Source organism: Thalassophryne amazonica, chromosome 20, assembly GCF_902500255.1.
Source record: "Thalassophryne amazonica chromosome 20, fThaAma1.1, whole genome shotgun sequence".
In the NCBI taxonomy this organism is placed as follows: Eukaryota; Metazoa; Chordata; class Actinopteri; order Batrachoidiformes; family Batrachoididae; genus Thalassophryne; species Thalassophryne amazonica.
This window is the reverse complement of record NC_047122.1, coordinates 49,403,226-49,423,827: the sequence shown is the minus strand read 5'-3', so window position 1 is coordinate 49,423,827 and position 20,602 is coordinate 49,403,226. Positions and strand designations below refer to the sequence as shown.

Here is a 20,602-nt window from a genome sequence, read left to right as displayed (position 1 = left end):
GGAGTGCAGCAGATAACAGAATATTTACAGAGGAATCATTCAAATAGTGATACAAGCACCAAAGTTGGCGCAAATACTCCTTAAACATTACCCTTTGGAAAAATCCACTTGAATGTTTAATAGGTGGCCAGGTAGTGGCCAATTAAAGTATTACACAGGGGACAAAATTTAAAAATGTTCCAATCCTATGAAAGCTATATCATATATTTGCCTGAACATAAATATTCCAAAAAGGTATAGTTTGGACTATCTATGACTGAATGTTATGGAGTTATGGGGTAAAAACAGCAAGAATGGTAACAAAGGTCAGCTTTAGTTTGTACAGGCATCAGAAGTTAAACTTGCTCCAAATATTGTAAAACGTGATGCAAATTATTGGTTGAGTTAATAGGCTTTTAAAAAGGAATAGTTTGCACCATGTGTCGTGCTTAGTTATCACGTTGCATGGTAACATATGTCACATGTCATAGAATCCAATGGGCGTCGACATTGTTTGACCTTTACCTTGCAGACCAAGCATTTAACACTGTCAAAACTATTCAATTTATTAATCCTATAACCAATAATTTGTATCACTTTATACCAAAATTGGAGCAACTTTAACTTCTGTCCCCTGTACAAACTGAAATCGACCTGTCACCATTCTTAATGTTTTTACCCCATAACTCCATAACATTCAGTCATAGATAGTTCAAACTATACCTTTCTGAATTTTTTGTGATTAGACATATAATGTGGTATAGCTTTCAATATGATTGGAACATTTTTAAATTTTGACCCCTGTGTAATTCTTCAATTAACCCCTACCTGGCTGCCTATTAAAAATTCAAGTGGATACTCAGTTTTTCCAGAAGACAAATGTCTAAGGATTATGTGTGCCAATTTAGGTGCTTGTTACCAGAAATGAACAATTGTGAGTGGTAATTTCATTGGAATTCTCACAGTTTCTCCTCATGTCACGTGTCACGAGCACATTAATATACACAAACAGTAGAAATATTGATAAAATTATTTATTTTTAATAAACATTTATCAAACAATGAGCACCACTGGCATCCTGTCACCCCTGCTGGTTAGCCATTTCTGGTTATACATTTATTTTGTGAAATAACCTCTTGTTCACGTCCAAATTTCTGACAAAATTAAATAAAGTAGAGTCAACATTATTTTCCTTTATTGAGAAAAGTGTTTTCATGTCCCAAACTCACAATGAATCCATTGAGGTGGGGATGCCGTTGACTGACTTTCACCTGTGTTATGTCTGCTGACTCACTGAGCAGACACATGTGGCACCGACACTGACTGTGCAAAAAAATATATCCCTGTAGTGAAGAAGGAAAATCTTCCAGAGCGGAGAGAATTCTTGTTTTCTCCGTCCACCACAAAATGTTCACAGTCGAATGTTACACACAATTTACGCATCCTCTGGGGAATATTTACACCTTTTAAGGCAGCAACAAAGGGAACTAACTGTTGTGAAAGTGTAGTGACACGGACCCACAACAGGGGGCGCAAATGAACGGTCAATAGATGAGCCAAAAAAGTAACAATTTAATGTTGTGAAGGTGCACAACGAATATACAGACAATCTCAGAATCTGATAACAGTCAATCCACAAAGGTGACGTGTGGGCAGGCTCGAGGATAGAAGACGTCTGTCCTGAGAAGAGCCGGAACCACACGATTTCCACCGCCACCGAACCTGGTGAATACTGGAGCCGCCAAGTCCCGAATTCCAAGGTGATCACCGTCCCCGACTGTCGGATCTGGTACTGCTGGCGAAGAGCAAAGACAGTCAAGTGTGGGTGTGTGTACACCCTGTAACAACAACGGTGGGAATGCCACCTCCACCTCTAACACACACTCGTGCAGCGTCTGTTTAACCACTTATCTGACGGGACGTAGGACGAAACAGTCGCGACCCACGCCGGTCCTCTGGTTGACAGCTGCAACACAATAGCACTTGGAATCACTTAATGCTGGCAGAGAAAGTTACCTCCATAGAAGTACGATATCTCGGCGATGAGGTGGAGATGACGTCTGGGTTTTATGGAGTGAGATGATGAAGAATGAGTGACAGCTGTCAGGAAATAATGAGTGACAGCTGTCACTCCCGGCTGTGTCCGTGGCGGCAGCGCCCTCTCGTGCCTGAAGCCCGCACTTCAGGCAGGGCGTCCTCTGGTGGTGGGCCAGCAGTACCTCCTCTTCTGGCGGCCCACACAACACTAACAGTAACTAATGAAGCATGTCATTCAGCCTTATTTGATGTTTGTTCTCTGTTTTTGGTTGTAACTGTACGAATGTCGAGCATTCATTCCTTTTGAAAAAAAAAAACATGGACTAAACTAACATAAGAACCTGTGATCTGACCAATCTAACATAATACAATGTTTTTGCACGTTAAAAAGGTCATATTATAAACATTTTCAGGATTCTAATATAGGTCACCAAGGGCGCTAACTTGATGTTGGGTGTATAACACATGACACAGGAGAATTTGGGACTCCAGTTTTTGCTAGATGATGCATCAAGAGGGTGAAAAGTTGAGCGCTTGGCACAAAGAAGTCAGATTTATTATCATCATTATTCATGGGCATGTCGTGGGCAGAACAGTAATGCAGCCAATCAGAGTGCCACATGCCATTCCCTTTAAACCAATGATATTAAGGAGGCATAAGTGAAAGGTGTAAGAGGATCTGCACAGATGGTACTAGAAGTTGCTATTACAGATAGATAAACATGCATGTGAATATTACATCATTTAAAAGCTGTTACATCCACTATGTGTGAAAAGTGTTCACTGAGCGCTGTGCATGGCTCTGCGTGTGCAGTGCAGCTCTTTTGCAGTATTTTTTAAGGTAAGTTAAAACCTGTTCAGTTTGTTTTTAACTGTATTTTGCTGCTGTGCGCTCTGTCTGTGTGTTGTGACACAGATGGGGTGATCTTTCTTTTTCTGATAATGACTATGTGCATGTGTGATTACTGTTTGTAATGGGTTTTTGGATCAAAACACAGGTTGTCATACATCTTACAAAGGCATCATCGGCTGTTTACATTTTCATGTCAAACTGATAAATGTCTGTCACTCATGGGAAAGTTAAATCCCCTCCTGTGTTAATCTGCAAGGAAGAAGAAAAGCAGCATGACAAAATACTTAAGAAAAGTCTTGTTTTATTTCATTGCCAGTTTGTGTTTGAAGTTCTAGTTCATGAAATTGGAAATCCTGGAGAGAACACGAGGACATGACACCTGTTTGCTGCCTGTTCACACACACACACACACACAGACAAAGTGATTACAGTTGTCTTGCAAACCTGAGGGTTCGACTAAAAGTCTAAATCAGTTGTTTTCAATTTTGCCATTAAGCCGTAAATAGAGTTCTGTTTTTGCATGTGCAAGTCAATGATTTTGAGGCCTTCTGCAGCCTGTGATCCACAATTGATGTACATCTGCATAACCACTGCAGAACACCTCTGCCCTTCCTTCCGAACACTAAAACTGGTAAACGCAGACTTCCTCTCAGCCAATCACAATGTGACACTGTGACTAAAAATAGTTTTCAATGATCAGTTTTAATGCAATCTTTAGTTTAGCAACAATTATTGCCCATTAATAGAGATTATTGTAGGTTTTCCTCCGGTGTGAAGTAAAGAATTTGTGACATGAACAAACAAACAAACAAACAAACACACACACACACAAACATGGACAGTGCATGTCATGAAATTTGTTCTCTGCTGCAAATGTACTTTAAATAATCTGTTTTGCATCTGCTGCATCTGGAAACCACTTCACTTTTGTTCATGTTCTTCCTCATTTCAGGACAGGAAGTGAGTCTGCAGTTAGTTACGGCGTTGCCACCAGCGCACTCTGTGGTCAGCTTGCTGCTGTCAGCTCTGGCGAGCGTGGCACCTCAGAGCCAGACTGTGCCGGCACCGCCACACTCTGTGTGGCCCGCCATCTGTGCCGCCGCGCCTGATGTCATCGCAGCAGGCGATGATCAGTCCTACAGGTAGGTCTGATGAATAGGTCTGTTCATCTGCTGCATTGAATTGTTTGTGAAAACGGGGAAGTGGTAGTTCTCAGTTTTTTGTAATTGTGGAATATATGTTGTGGCAGAAAGGCTTGCGCATTTTTGATATGGTGCAAATCGCGTAATGATGTGTCAGGGCTCCAGTTATGCAACTGACCAAGAGGATTTTGCGACATAAATATCTGTTATCACCACATTGCGTTCGGCACTGCAGTGGAAAAGTGAGTGTGATAGGATCTCGCCTCAGCTTCCCCATTCAGCAGCGAGTACTTCAGTTTAGATGGTCAACTAATAGGAAGTTACAAACACAGAAGTACTGAGAACTCAGCAACCTGGATGAGTCCAAGCAGAAACACGTACATATGTGTTGAAGGACTGAGAAGTCTACGCTGTCTTCAGTCTGCCCGTAGGATGGGGAATGTGATTCGAGGTACGAGTGCCAGGAGCAAAGTCAACACAGACGAACTGGACAATTCTCTACTAAAGGGTAAGTTTTCTTGGTTTCCTATTTGATATCGGTAGTGTACAGTAGATATCTTTGTTTGACTGCTATCAGGAACGACTGTGATGATCTTTCAGGTCGTTTCCAACTTTTATCTGGTAAATGTTGCTCCTGGCAGGTCCAGATGATGACATGGCGCTGGTGATCCAAGACTACCCCTCTCCTCAAATCACCGAACCAATCTACAAGAATGGGGGGAGAAGCTCAGAGTCTTGCAGAGTACGACCACATTGTTGAATTATAATTGCAAGGGTCCCTATTTTCAGTCTGTCCTTTCATGGGTGAACGAAATTAGTCTAACAGTTTTGATTTGATTTGACTAAACTTGATGTTTTGACTGAGGGTCAGCCAGGGACAAGTGATTTTATTTTAAGAAAAAAATCAATTAGTTCACAGCCCATTGCCAATGTTTTCACCAAAGGCTTAACCGATATTTCAAATGACTAGTTCAAGGAATTGATTAGCGATACAGTGCATCTGGAAAGGTATTCACAGTGCTTCACTGTTTACACATTTTGGTTATGTTATAGTCTTATACTAAAATGGAGTAAATCATTTTCCCCCCCTCAAAATTCTACTCACAACACCCCATAATGAATGGAAAGCATTTTTTTTTAACTTTTGCAAATTTATTTAAAAACAACTAAGAAGTCAAGTACATAAGTATTCACACCCTTTGCTCATACTTTGATGATCACAGCCTCAAGTCTTCTTGAATATGTTGCCACAAACTTGGTGCAACGATCTTTGGGCTGTTTTGCTCATTCCTCTTTGCAGCACCTCAAGCTCCATCAGGTTGGATGGGGGAGCGTCGGTTCACAGCCATTTTCAGATCTCTACAGAGTGTTCAATCATATTCAGGTCTGGGCTCTGACTGGGCCACTCAAGACATTCACAGAGTTGTCCTGAAGCCACTCCTTTGATATCTTGGCTGTGTGTTAGGGGTCATTGTCCTGCTGAAGATGAACTGTCCACCCCATTCGGAGGTCAAGAGCGCTCTGGAGCAGGTTTTTCAATCCGAATGTCTCTGTGCATGGCTGCATTCATCTTTCCCTCAATCCTGACTAGTCTCCCAGTTCCTGCTGTTGAAAAACATCACCACAGCATGATGCGGCCACCACCATGCTTCCACTGTAGGGATGGTGCCTGGTTTCCCCTCCAAACATGATGCCTGACATTCACAACCAAAGAGTTCACATTTGTCCTCATCAGGTCAGACAAGTGTTTGTTTCTCATGGGTCTGCGAGTCCTTCAGGTGCCTTTTGGTAAACTCCAGGTGGGCTGCCATGTGCCTTTTACTAAGGAGTGGCTTCTGTCTGCCACTCTACCATGTAGACCTGATTGGTGGATTGCTGGTAGAGTGGTTGTCCTTTCTGGAAGATCTCCCTCTCTCAACAGAGGAAATACTGGAGTTCTGACAGAGAGACCATCAGTGTTCTTGGTCACCTCCTTGACGTAAGCGCCCTTCTCCCCAATCACTCAGTTTAGACAGGCCGGCCAGCTCTAGGAAGAGTCCTGGTGGATCTGAACTTCGTTCCATGTACAGAGATGGATGGGAGGCCACTGTGCTCACTGGGGACCTTCAAGGCAGCAGAAATGTTTGTTGTACCCTTCCCTAGATTTGTGCCTCCAGACAATCCTGTCTCAGAGGTCTACGACATTCCTTGTCATTCATGCTTGTTTGTGCTCTGACATGCACATTCAACTGTGGGACCTTATATGTAGACAGCATGTGTCCTTTCCAAAATCATGTCCAATCAACTGAAGTTACCCCAGGTGGAAATCCATTAAGCGGTAGAAACATCTCAAGAATGATCATGATCAATGGGATGCAACTGAGTTTGGATTTTGAGCTTCATGTAAAGGCTGTGAATACTTATGTTCACTGATGTCTTTTTTAATCAATTTGCAAAAATCTCAACAAAAAAAAGTTTTTCGCATTGTCATTATGGGGTATTGTGTTTAGAATTTTGAGAAAAAAAAATGAATTTCATCCATTTTGGAATAGGCTGCAACATAACAAAATGTGGACAAAGGTGAAGCGCTGTGAATACTTTCTGGATGTACTGCATACCTATGGCTACTAAGTAAAGTCCCTTCGGCTGCTCCCTTGTTTGCGCATCGGGGTCGCCACAAGCAAATCCAAGGTGGATCTGCATGTTGAATTGGCACAGGATTTTACGCCGGATGCCCTTCCTGACGCAACTCCACATTACATGGAGAAATGTGGCAGGGGTGGGATTTGAACCCGGAACCTTCTGCACTGAAACCAAGCGCATTAACCACTTGGCCAACACCCCCTGCTAACCTATGGCTACTACTAAACACTAAATGAAAATAAACAATACACCTTTGACCTTAAACCTTCAGTCATATTATGAATTAGTTGAGTTTTCCAGAAAAAAAAACCTGTGGAAACCCATTGCTTAGAACTAGTTAAGTGTTTCAAGAGGTGAAATGTAACAGGTTAAGTTCTAGTAACATGAAACTTAAGTATCCAGTTAATTAATTCAGTCCTGACAACCATTTTCATTATAAGTAAAACCTCAAGTAGTTTACATAAGTAAGTCCTTATACCCCGAGAGCAATCAGGCCAGTGCTTGTCTTCTGCATCCATGGCATGAAGTGGACAAGAGTCCAGGACTCCTCCTAGACAGGACACCAGTCCATTGGCATTATTTCCAGCCAAAGCTGGTACTGATTTACAGCTGGGTGGACTGAGACAATGTAGATTAAGTGCCTTGTTCTTGTCCAGGACAAAGACAGGCAGCAGGGATTCAACCCTTGTCTGCATATTGGCAGGTGACTTCCTTATCTGCTAAACCACCTCTCTACTTAAGTAGTTTAAGTTAACAAATTTTTTGTCTGATTATTCTACACTGTAAGAAATAAAACAATACAGTGACTGTCATCTAGTTACTTAAGCTATGTAACTAGATTATTTGGAACCATTCTTATTTGTAGCAACGTGTTACAATGAATTGTATATTTTGGTTCAAAAAGATTTTACGTGGTTTTCTATGCTGTAAGAAATGACAACACTATATTGATTTAATCTAGTTATGTTGAATAGAATTGATTATTGGGACTATTCTTATTTGTAACAACTTATAACAATGAATCCTAGATTTGTTTTCCCATTTAAACAACCAAGTTTTGTTCAACCAGGATGACATAAATACGGAGACCCACATGACAACATGCAAAACTCCACTCAGAAAGGACCAGGAAGGGAAACAAACCTGGACTTTCTTGCTGTGAGGCAACAGTGCTAACCCTGAGCCATCGTGCTGTTGTTGCATCTAGTTGTTAAAATAAGTGTATATTTTGTTTTAATTTAAAACACTGAGTTTGTGGGACCAGTTGACCTAACTAGACACAATTACTAATATAGTTAGTTGTAACGTTCTATAGTTTTCCCTATTTAAACACCATGTTTGATGAAGTAAATATAACATTTAATTTCTTAAAGTGCACTGAAAAAAGAACCAACTTAAAAGTTGTATCATTTGGTAACACCCGAATGAATTAAGTTCTCTGAACTTAAGTTAGTAAGTTAGATCAACTCTAACTTAAAAACTTAAGTTCAAACAACTTAATTAATTTAGATGTTTCCATTCATTTAAGTTGATTCAACTATTCTCTTTTTTCAGTGTAATAAAGTCAAGTACATGTATAAGTAACGGTAAGAGTGTTGGTGTTTCTTAACCATTTTGGAGCTAAGATGGTTTAAATATGATGGAATACTTGTGTTGTACAACCCCTGGCAAAAATTATGGAATCACCGGCCTCGGAGGATGTTCATTCAGTTGTTTAATTTTGTAGAAAAAAAGCAGATCACAGACATGACACAAAACTAAAGTCATTTCAAATGGCAACTTTCTGGCTTTAAGAAACTATAAGAAATCAAGAAAAAAATTGTGGCAGTCAGTAACGGTTACTTTTTTAGATCAAGCAGAGGGAAAAAATATGGAATCACTCAATTCTGAGGAAAAAATTATGGAATCATGAAAAACAAAAGAACGCTCCAACACATCACTAGTATTTTGTTGCACCACCTCTGGCTTTTATAACAGCTTGCAGTCTCTGAGGCATGGACTTAATGAGTGACAAACAGTACTCTTCATCATCTGCTCCAACTTTTCTGTGATTGCTGTTGCCAGATCAGCTTTGCAGGTTGGAGCCTTGTCATGGACCATTTTCTTCAACTTCCACCAAAGATTTTCAATTGGATTAAGATCCGGACTATTTGTAGGCCATGACATTGACCCTATGTGTCTTTTTGCAAGGAATGTTTTCACAGTTTTTGCTCTATGTCAAGATGCATTATCATCTTGAAAAATGATTTCATCATCCCCAAACATCCTTTCAATTGATGGGATAAGAAAAGTGTCCAAAATATCAACGTAAACTTGTGCATTTATTGATGATGTAATGACAGCCGTCTCCCCAGTGCCTTTACCTGACATGCAGCCCCATATCATCAATGACTGTGGAAATTTACATGTTCTCTTCAGACAATCATCTTTATAAATCTCATTGGAACGGCACCAAACAAAAGTTCCAGCATCATCACCTTGCCCAATGCAGATTCGAGATTCATCACTGAATATGACTTTCATCCAGTCATCCACAGTCCACGATTGCTTTTCCTTAGCCCATTGTAACCTTTTTTCTTTTGTTTAGGTGTTAATGATGGCTTTCGTTTAGCTTTTCTGTATGTAAATCCCATTTCCTTTAGGCGGTTTCTTACAGTTCGGTTACAGACATTGACTCCAGTTTCCTCCCATTCATTCCTCATTTGTTTGTGTGTGCATTTCGATTTTGAGACATATTGCTTTAAGTTTTCTGTCTTGACGCTTTGATGTCTTCCTTGGTCTACCATTATGTTTGCCTTTAACAACCTTCACATGTTGTTTGTATTTGGTCCAGAGTTTAGACACAGCTGACTGTGAACAATCAACATCTTTTGAAACACTGCATGATGATTTACCCTCTTTTAAGAGTTTGATAATCCTCTCCTTTGTTTCAATTGACATCTCTCGTGTTGGAGCCATGATTCATGTCAGTCCACTTGGTGCAACAGCTCTCCAAGGTGTGATCACATCCTTTTTAGATGCAGACTAACGAGCAGATCTGATTGATGCAGGTGTTAGTTTTGGGGATGAAAATTTACAGGGTGATTCCATAATTTATTCCTCAGAATTGAGTGAGTCCATATTTTTTTTTCCCTCTGCTTGGTCTAAAAAAAGTAACTGTTACTGACTGCCACAATTATTTTTCCTGATTTCTTATAGTGTTTCTTAAAGCCAGAAAGTTGCCATTTGAAATGACTTTAGTTTTGTGTCATGTCTGTGATCTGCTTTTTTTCTACAAAATTAAACAACTGAATGAACATCCTCAGAGGCCGGTGATTCCATAATTATTGCCAGGGGTTGTAGTCAAAGATGAAGTCAATCAGTTTTGGAGACATGATCAGATTTCAAGGCCATGTGTGAATTATTGGCATACATGTTGGTGTGGGTGGTGAGCTCTCTTTTCGAGTTCTGTTTTTTTTTTTTTTTGGTTTTCACCGGCAGATACATTTGGAGAAGTTGCTTTTTGTGCACGACCAAGAAGTGACACAAAAACTCAGTGTCTGATTCCTCTTTTCTTCTTTGTGATGATCAGAGAGGCGTACTGGTGGAGAGTCCGCTCGGTCCAAACAGGGAATGAGAACTACATTCCCAGTACCCACGTGGCAAAGGTTTACCACAGGTAGTCTGTTCTCATGTTTTACATCCAGGAAGTGGTTTTATTTAAATTTTAAATGCCAAAGATATTTTTTGCACTCTCGACGCTGACAACCATCTGAGTTCTTTGTGTGTCTTAAAGATTTTGGATTTTGCACTTTTTTACACTATCTTTGAAGGTAATTTTCAAAATATCACAATTTTTGCCTTTTCAGTTGGCTGTTTGAAGGTTTGGTGCGGCAGAAGGCTGAAGAGCTGCTCCAGCTACCTGGGAACAGAGTGGGCTCCTTCCTGATTCGGGAGAATCCCAGGGAGAAAGGTGAATGTGTTTACGCTGGTTAGCCGAGGATAGGAAAAGATGCCCAATTTAAGACTTGACATGGTTTTTCCACATAAAGTAGACCCTGGATCTCCATACCTGGTAAATTAATTCCTCATCTATTTGTAGAATTAAGGCTGGATTGACAAAACCCACAGCAGATGAGGTAAAGGCCAAGTTCAACACAAATTCCAAGTCTAGAACAAAGCTGGCAATTGCAGCTCAAGAGAATTATAGAGAGAAGCAGGAACCTCCTCCTCCTCACTCGAGGGAGGAAGAGCAACAGGAAGACAGAGGATAGGAAGGAGCGCAGCAGTAGTAGCCAATAAACCAGTAGTGAGCAGTATTTATGGTATTTATATTTACATTTGCTAATTATTTTTTACTTTCACTTTTGATACTCTGTGTGCTTCTTACCCTGTGTGCTGTTATACAAAGCTGCTGGAATCTCAATTTCCCTGAGGGAGCTTTCCGAAGGTATTAATAAAATTTTATCTAATCTAATGTAATCTAAGGAACAGCCTACAAAAGTTAGAAAAATGTGACAAATATTTCATATTTAGTTTGAAAAGCAACCAGGGATTAAAGGATTGCCATCAAGTGAGTTTGGATCAGTAAATTCATTTAAACTGCTGGTCTCAAAGTTGAAGCCTGGGGCCAGATAAGGATAGGTAGAACAAAATCAGCCTGAATGTCATTTTAATTGTAAAACAAATAATAATATTATATATCTAGCCTGGCTTATGTCTGGTTTATTTCCCTCTCATTTTAATAATATTGCATCCGTTATCCAATAGTCATGACAGAGGCATTTACATATGTTTGACAGTGGAATAATTGAAGAAAAAAAAAAAGTTAACAATTTAACCATTTTTATACAGCAATTTTCCCACTTAATTGCAAAGGTTTTAATTTTACAAATGTACTTAAAAGTGCAGGAATTGGCCTTGATAACAACACTTTGGCTGTTGGATCAAAACATACCAAATTATTTTTGATTATTTCAGTGGAAGCACAAAGTATTTCAAATGGTTCTTGAGTAATTACAGTTGAAGACTTATTTAAGTCATGTGTTCTAAACTCAGCAACAGTTCAGAACCAAAGCACTAAATATAGTCAATAAAATGAAGTGGATTCTCACCTGACATGTGATCTGTAGAAAAATGAACATTGTTTTCACATCTTTGTGAGGCAGCATCGTTGTTATTGTTAATTCTATTTGTGTATTTGCGATATGTTTCAGTGTGATTGGTGGTTATTGTTGATGATCCTGCCTGGAAGTGATGCTGTGACCTCATTTGCATACTCTTTTGTTGACGTGTCGTGTCGGATCATATGTCCACAGGTGTCTATTCGCTCTCCGTGAAGCACACGATTGTAAAGCACTATCGTATCTTCAGAATGGACAACAGCTGGTACTACATCTCACCACGGCTCACTTTCCAGTGCCTTGAAGATATGATCAACCACTACTCCGGTGGGTGAACCCATACATGCATGTGCACATGTAGATGCTCATGTAAGCACAAAAACTACAAGTTTACAGAATATTAAATTAGATGCACCCTACTGAGCAATCTGATGCTTCTACTTGGATGGACTGGGTGTCAGGTAGAGTTGTGGAATCCAGTGACTTGGGTGCCCTTATCAGTGCGAAACTGTTTCGTGACCTTGACTTTGCAGGTCATGCAGTGAGGAGTTGAAGTATTCTAGTTTGCAAGATATCCTGGATCAAGACTCAGATCCAGGCTTTAGATGGCTTCCTGGACTCGGCTATCAGAAGTAAATCTGTGTGTGGGGAAAGTGTTGAACCTGTGGAGACATTCAGGTACAACCCCAATTCCAGTGAAGTTGGGACATTGTGTAAAATGTAAATAAAAACAGAATATGATTTGCAAATCCTCTTCAACCTATATTCAGTTGAAAACACCACAAAGACAAGATATTTAATATTCAAACTGATAGTCCAACGGTTTAAGAACAACATCCATGATTTCCAAAAACAATTTGAAATGCGGACACATCAGACCACAGCACACTTTTCAACTTTGTTTCTGTCCATTTCAAATGAGCTCGGGCCCAGAGAAGGCGGTGGTGTTTCTGGATGTTGTTGACTTATGGCTTTCGCTTTGCATGGTAGAGTTTTAACTTGCACTTGCAGATGTAGCGACAAACTGTGTTAACTGACAATGGTTTTCTGAAGTGTTCCTGAGCCCACGTGGTAAGATCCTTTACACAGTGATGTCAGTTTTTAATGCAATGCTGCCTGAGGGATCGAAGGTCACGGGCATTCAATGTTGGTTACGTGTAAAAAGTTCTCCAGATTCTCTGAGTCTTCTGATTATATTATGGACTGTAGATGATAGAATCCCTAAATTCCTTGCAAATGAATGTTGAGAAACATTGTTCTTAAACTGTTGGGCTATTTTTTCATGCAGTTGTTCACAAAGTGGTGATCCTTGCCCCATCTTTGCCTGTGAAAGGATGAGCATTTTGGGGATGCTCCTTTTATACCTAATCATGACACTCACCTGTTTCCAATTAACCTGTTCACCTGTGGAATGTTCCAATTAGGTGTTCTTTGAGCATTCATCAACAATCCCAGTCTTTTGTTGCCCATGTCCCAGCTTTTTTGACACGTGTTACAGGCATCCATTTCAAAATGAGCAAATATTTACACAAAAACAATAAAGTTTATCAGTTTGAACATCAAATATCTTGTCTTTGTGGTGTATTCAGTTGAATATAGGTTGAAGAGGATTTTCAAATCATTGTATTCTGTTTTTGTTTACATTTCGCACAATGTCCCAACTTCATTGGAATTGGGGTTGTATCTCTGCAGTGATGTCCATGTCTCTAGGGACTCCGCCTTGGAGAATGAGAGTCACCTGAGAAGAGCTTATGGAAGCATGAGGCCCTTGGATAGATGTGTTTGGTGCTGCTGATACGTATCTTTGCAGAAGAACAAAAGTCCAAATTTTGTAGGTCCTGGTATTTCCAGGGTTACTGTATGGTTAGAAGACTTGGACACTAACCAGTGACCTAAGGCAATGACTGGATGTCTTTGGTACAAGGTCTCTTTGACGATAGTTGGGTACAGTTGCAATAAGCTTGTGTCAAATGAACTGTTACTTAGGGAGACTCAAATGAGATGTATCACTTGCTTTGTGAAGGAACGTCAACTATAACATCTTGGCCATGTGGAGCATTTCTTTGTGCCTGATCCAACCAGTCGGTGCCTCAGTGTTGATGATCTCAAATAGAAAACCCCAAGGAGATACCAGACTTACTATCTAGCAGTGGGGAAGGACCAGCTTGCCTGTCCTGCGTGCCAGATTGCCTGCCAGTCCTGACCTAAAACATCAGCTTGTCTTTAGTTGTTTAGTTTAAATTAAGGTTACTTCAAGTTGAATGATTAGTGGACATCTTGTCTTAGTAGATATTTCACTCTATGAGCAAAGAGAATTTGTGAATATGACAAAAATTACACTGTAAATATGAAAGTCTGCAATGCTTATGTTTAAAAAAAATTATAGATTAGTATACATTTTTAAAATAACTAATGAAGTTTTTAAAATACTGTCTAAAACAGGGGCTACGCATATTCAAAATTGTTCTGGTCTATATCAGAGCTACAACATATACAGTGTCAAAATGTTATCTATTACTCAGCTGACCACAAACAGTTACCATGCACTAAATATAGAACAGTCTCTTATCAGCAGTTTGATACATTTGTGGCACTGACAGATCATTTTTGGGAGAAAACAGGAAATGACATGCAGTGTGCATGTTTGATGATGCTCAATGGTGCATGTGCTAAAACACTGCAGTTAAACTGGGAAATATCTGCTCTATAAACAGATGATTTATCCTGTGCTCGTTTGCAAGCACGCAAGCAGGATTTGACATGGATGCTGACCTTTTCAGACTCTGCAGATGGACTTTGCTGCACGTTAACCACTCCCTGTTTGTCCACCACGACGAGCCCATCAGCAGATCCAACTTCTGGAGCTCCACCCGTCGTCATGAGAAATAACTTCGACTGGAAGAAAGTCGACAGGTACACTCTTACTTGATGATACTTACCAACTTTAAAGTGTAGGTGACACCAAAAAATGTGCACAAATAATCACTAAAAATGATATTTTAAAAAATCCTGAACAATAAAAGTCTGCGCTCTATTTCAGTCTTCAACCGCGGCCATATTGTTGCTACATTATCACAAGAAGGGGACCTGCTGATTCAAGCCCAAATCAATTGCAAACACGGCAGAGGTCAAACTGCTTTCAGACAATTTTTTTTCTAGTGTGGAGCTTTTTTTAAGTCAAGTCTGAAGGTGATGCTGAATAAGCTGTGGAGGACACAGCCTTATGGTTTAGAGCCTTATTTAGACCACAATGAGGGAGACAAAACCTTGGAAGAAAACCTTCAGTCTGACAGCAGTGATAATACTGGCAGAGTTCAGAACACAGAATGGTGATTATAAAAAAAAAATAATGCAGGCGATTTTGGCATGCAGGCAGAGATGATAAACTTTTTTTCCCAGCTCCATGGTCATAATCAACTGATAAAAAAATGTAAAAAAAAAAAAAAAAAGAAGAAGTTTGTTTTACAGTCTTTGTCATCAGAAAAAAAGGGATGAAGAACTGTGGATTTTTTATTAATTTGTATTTTTTTCTTAGAAACAGGTATATACATTCCAAATCTGAAAAATGACACGAAGGACTGAAAATATCAGCTATTTTTAAAATAAATCTTGTTTCCTTCTTGAATACAGTTAGTGTACTATATGGTAGTAGCGTGATAAAGATATTATTAAATAGGCAAAGGTTAATTGCCCAACCGTTGGGCAGATTACTATGTCTTACCTTATTTGCCCACCCGTTGGGCAGATAAGTCATACATTGAACATTACATGTTACACGCACAACCGTTGGGCAGATAAATATGATGTCTTACCTTATTCGCCCAACCTTGATCGTGTATTTGACACATTTTGTGCATCTAAACTACGTTTTTATACCATTTTTTAAGGCTCTATTGTGGCGTATGTTTAACACATTTAATGGCGCTGGCTTTAATTACTGCGAAAACACCACAATGGATGAAAGCAGACAAACTTCATAAGTATTTTGAACGGAAGCCTGTTAACAACGACGAAACAGTTTTTGAACAAAATGCTGCTTGTTGTCTGTAAGATGGTGTTAGTTTGACACACAGTTCCCTGGGTGTTCCCTGGGTGTGATGAGCCAAACAGAACTGCTTTAGATCACAGCCCCTCTGCGGATTGTGAACCCTCCTGCAGCCACCTTTTTTCCCTCCCGCATTGAAACCAGAAGTGAATTTACAAGGGCTCTCATTGGTCAATAACAAAACAATGTATAAAAACAATTTAATTCCTAATGCCCCAGCCGAAGAAAAGTCCGTTGGTAACTTTTAAACAGGTAACTATTCTGACACCTCCTGCTTAAAACCCAAAAAGTCAGAAGGATCGTGAGGCCCTGCTTTCACGGTCTGTATTCATACTGAAAATCAAGATCAAGCGAGCTTTTGCCCTTCTGCTCCACAGGAGGTTTCTGTCCTCCCTGAGCTCGCCTTAGGACACCTGCGTTACTGTTTGACAGGTGTACCGCCCCAGGCTGTAATCAGTTAATTGGGGCTGATGGACCAAGTCTCTGCTGTTAACAAGCCCCTTTGTGCCATAAGTTGAAAGACTCAGTCCCTCAACTGCTCATAATGTCTGAGTCTGCACACGATGAAATTATCCAATGATCCACAAAACAATAAAATAAAATAAATAATGTGAAAATACTCAGTTTTGCCTCTGTCTCGAGTGGAGAAGCCGCAGACACCGTGCGTGCGCACTCGTCAATATAACTGTTCCACCTGCCAATCTAAAAGATTCTGCTGGTGAGGATTAACCTGTTGTGAAAGTGTAGGTACACGGACCCACAACAGGGGGCGTAATGAACGGACAATGGAGAAAGGTGAATAACAAGGTTTACTATTGTGAAACGAGCACAACAAATACAAAAATTAACAATTTGGGGTCGAATCCGCTGGTGTCGTGTGGGCAGGCTCGAAGGTAGGAGACGTCCGTCTCAGTCGAACCGGAACCACCCAGATCTCCTCTGCCACCGAACCCTGGAAATACTGGAACCGCCAAGTCCCGAATTCCCAGGTGGCCACTGCCTCCGCTCGTCGGATCCGGTACTGCTGGCGGGAGAGAGCAACAACACACAGGTGTGGATGCGACAGCACCCAGTAACGGAGAGGGGAGAAGCCGCCTCCACCTCTTGTCAAAGTACAGCAGGAAGGTGAGTACTTATCCAAGCAATGAAGCTATCAGTAGTCAACAGTCCTGAAAAGGTTTAACAAGTTTAGCTGGTTGTTCAGAATATAAATGCAGAGAATATTACCTCAGTCTTAGGCGATATCTCGGCACTGAGGTGGAGACGCTGTCCTCCTGATATACCTCTGTGCTGAGTGGAACAGCTGTGTCTGGTGATGGGTGACAGCTGTCACCCAGGCTACTCCCATAAGGCGGCAGCGCCCTCTGGTGCCTGGAGCCCGCACTCCAGGCAGGGCGCCCTCTGGTGGTGGTGGGCCAGCAGTACCTCCTCTTCAGCGGCCTACACAACATAACCGTTCTGACACGTATAACACAGTGCAGCTCTGACCCAAACCACTCGGTGGAAACGGGGCTGTCAGTAGCCTGTAAAAATCCATAAATTAATGGGGCTATTAAGAAAATGTTTTTTGTGCTGATTCCAATGTTGGGACTCGCCGGGAAGTTCCTGGTTTTTAGTGGCGCGCAGTTCAAAATCCAAATATTTATGTCTTCAGTAACTGCACACCAGCAAAGGTTAAATTTCAAACTGTTTAATTTTAGTCTTAAATAGTAAAAAAAAAAAAAAAAAAAAATTACATATCATGTCGCCTACACTTTAAACATATTAGGATGAAAGTGCAAAATGTTTCCAGCTGTTATATCATTCTGTGCTCAGGCCATCTGAAAGGTTTCACTACAAAAATGCGCTATGATGAAACAGCCTGAATTTGGGTATTTTCTCAGATTTGCACAAGATGGTTTATGTGTAAAGGAATCTTTTGATCTGCTGTTTTTGCACACTTCTTTCAGACCTTATGGAATAGCATCAAAATGTTTCTGCAAACACTGAATTTTTCAGTGCAAAAAGCATTAATTTATTTCTTTTCCCCACCTGTGACAGGGGTGAGCTTGTCAGCACGAATAGCTGCAGTGACAACATGGTGAGCTACGGAGTGCGAAACAGCATCGCTGCCTATCTGTCCTTCTCAGAAACTCAAGATGCTCCCCAGTCGAGGATGCGCAGCAAGAGACACAAGAGCAGATCTGTTTATGGTGTGCCTAAGACTGTCCTTGCAAAATTAGACAGTGAGGAGGAACTCTAAATGCATAAGTGAGCTTCGAAAGACTAAAACACACTCGCAAATTCAAGCAGACGCCTCTGAGATGGTGGTGAGTTGTGTTAATCTCACAAACTCTGCGCTGGAATTTCTGACGTGAGCACTTTGACCTTTGTGGCCACATGTGAGAACCTGTGATGAACTGAAACACGGAAGTTGAAATGAACTGGGACAATATAAATTAGAAGTGTATAATTCTGCACATAAGGTGTAAAATAACCCACATGGTGTTATGATTTTACAGTCAGACTTGGATGCTTAATGTTATGTCAAATCTGAAGGGAAAAAAAAAAACGCCTCTCGCCCAATGACAAGTGGGATAGGTTCCAGCCCTCTGTGACCCTTAACAGAAATAAACAGGTTTTGAAAAATTTTGGATGGATGGATGGATGGATGGATGGATGGATGGATGGATAGATGGATGGATGGATAGATGGATGGATGGATGGCATTCAAACTACAACAATTTTCTGTGTTACAAGTATTGTGAAATTGTTGAATTTTCATGCTGTGAAAGGTAGTAAAGACTTTGTTATGTATAGAAAAAAGAATGTTTTTTTTAAGAAGAAACATTATTAGTATAATAAATATTTATTACTGTAAATACTTTAACAGTGACACAAAAATATAATTTTACTGCATTTATAAACACAGAGCACATATTAAAGGTTATTAAGGTCATTAATGGTGTCGTCTCATCAGGTATTATTATTATGTTATTAATAATAATACATGCGTGTATGACACATGCATAGTTACATACACATACATATGTATGCATGTATGTATACATATATTTTTTCTCCCAGTCTATTGAAATTGTTATGGTTGGACAATTAGCTACTAACACAACATGTAAAATGAAAACTACTCCATTTTTACTTATCCAAATACAACCCAATAAACCACGTATTACTTGTTCACAAACCAGGTTTGCAGGCTAATTCCCAGCTACATGCTAGCTAAGCTTTCAGACAGACTTGCTAAGCTAGGCTATTTAGTTTGCTACTACAGTAACTAATCAGGTAATATATGAACAAATACGCAAAGAGAATCCACTTGTACTCTCTGGACAGCTTATAATAACCACAGTGATCTGTTTTTGCAATATTTTACAGATTTTCAGATTACAGTTTACATTTTGCAGATTTTCTACAAATTGTTGTTGAATGCATTGTGTTTGATTGCTGATGCCACTTTATGATTGCGTAAAAGCGGCTACAGCTGCTAACCTAACGAATGAAGGACTTTAAAATTTAATTAAAAAAAGCTGTGCTTTATCTTGGTTGCTATCTTGTGCTTTTCGTTGGATTTATCTCAGGGTTGCAGTGTGTTTGAATCTCGTGGTTGGGCTCATTTTGTTCAAGAGAAACAAATCGATATGTTTATATCATGCCATTTTATTGATTATAAAACATTGTGAATGCTACCTCCAGGGCTCTGATTTGGTTTAACTGGTTATAACATCCAGTGTCCCACCATTCTGTGTCAGTGCATGTATAGGCTACATTTCCCTTCTGGTCCTCAAGTAGGTCATCATCGGATTCCAATTTACTTTACAGAAAAGTGCATTTAAGTTGCAGCACCCTGGCAAGATTTTTTTTTTTCCCTCACATGAAATGCATCCCGCCAACTGTCACGACGTGCTCAGCACTTTACCTTTTCCAATTAAAAAGCAGGATCAAATGCTTGTGCCACACGGTTTTAAAGTCTCATAAAATAGCTGCATGTAAGAAACACAAGAGCAAATGAGAGAAGTGGAGCGACGCATATGATGAGTGGAATAACACACATCTGGACGCCCAGTGCTGCTACACCATGCAGAGACGACTGCCCAGTCAGCAGTCATCACTTTCTGCCTCTGCACACCACGTGGAAGACTCCAGGAAAGACAAGAGACTGAAATGCAAAAGTCACAGCTAGCTGACATAAAGCGCCCACCTTCAACCATACTCCCACCGACTGGAAAGTCTTTCCTGAAAGCACGTGAGGATTTACTGGAATATCAATGCAGATAAGAAACACAATCCTCCGTCAGCCTGCCAACCATCACACATTAGTGCGCTAACACAGTGAAAACAAAGGCCGTCAGCGGGGAGAAGAACGGAAGGGTTACAGCTTGGCTTTACGAAAACAGACACCCGCACGGATCATGTTGTCTTACAAGAAAACGCTGGGCTCAACATGACTTCATGACAAAACGAGGGAAAAAAAGGCTGTAAGTTGAGTCTCCATCTACAAAGCACCAAGAAAAACAGACAGACAAGGAGCTAGCTCTGTGACCTCTATCTCTACCGACAAGAATCACAGCGTGAGGAGGAAAGAGGGATAAGGGCAGGAAGTTGAGATATGGATCGAGAGCGTCCTCTTCTTAGTGCCAGTTTTTTCTTTTTTTCTTTTTTTGTAATCAGGTTCTTCTAATCTCACCATATCCTACCTCTGCTTCCTTAAATCCAGCTGTCCAAACCTCTGACTTCACAGCTTCAGTGCTGGATACATCTGCAGAAATGTTTGCTTTGCTCAGTCAAAAAGCTTAATTAAAGATTTTCCATTTGTCCACGCTGT

At 40.3% G+C, this 20,602-nt stretch overlaps 1 protein-coding gene across 1 annotated transcript; it reads left to right on the top strand.

Annotated features, from left to right (window-relative positions):
- Nucleotides 1–3,874: 3,874 nt before the first annotated feature.
- sla1a (Src like adaptor 1a) lies at nucleotides 3,875–18,374 on the top strand. The gene is made up of 8 exons (XM_034161347.1): nucleotides 3,875–4,011; nucleotides 4,432–4,519; nucleotides 4,653–4,753; nucleotides 10,205–10,291; nucleotides 10,482–10,585; nucleotides 11,931–12,062; nucleotides 14,516–14,648; nucleotides 17,821–18,374. Exons 3-8 carry the CDS (start codon nucleotides 4,725–4,727, stop codon nucleotides 18,020–18,022), a joined length of 687 nt encoding a protein of 228 aa, XP_034017238.1. The 5' UTR covers nucleotides 3,875–4,011; nucleotides 4,432–4,519; nucleotides 4,653–4,724; the 3' UTR covers nucleotides 18,023–18,374.
- Nucleotides 18,375–20,602: the final 2,228 nt, after the last annotated feature.

Coding starts and splice junctions, on each gene's coding strand:
- sla1a (XM_034161347.1), top strand. CDS start 4,725: ATGGGGGGAGAAGCTCAGAGTCTTGCAGA. Junction 10,292..10,481: donor GTGGCAAAGGTTTACCACAG/GTAGTCTGTTCT, acceptor TTGCCTTTTCAG/TTGGCTGTTTGAAGGTTTGG. Junction 10,586..11,930: donor GGAGAATCCCAGGGAGAAAG/GTGAATGTGTTT, acceptor ATATGTCCACAG/GTGTCTATTCGCTCTCCGTG.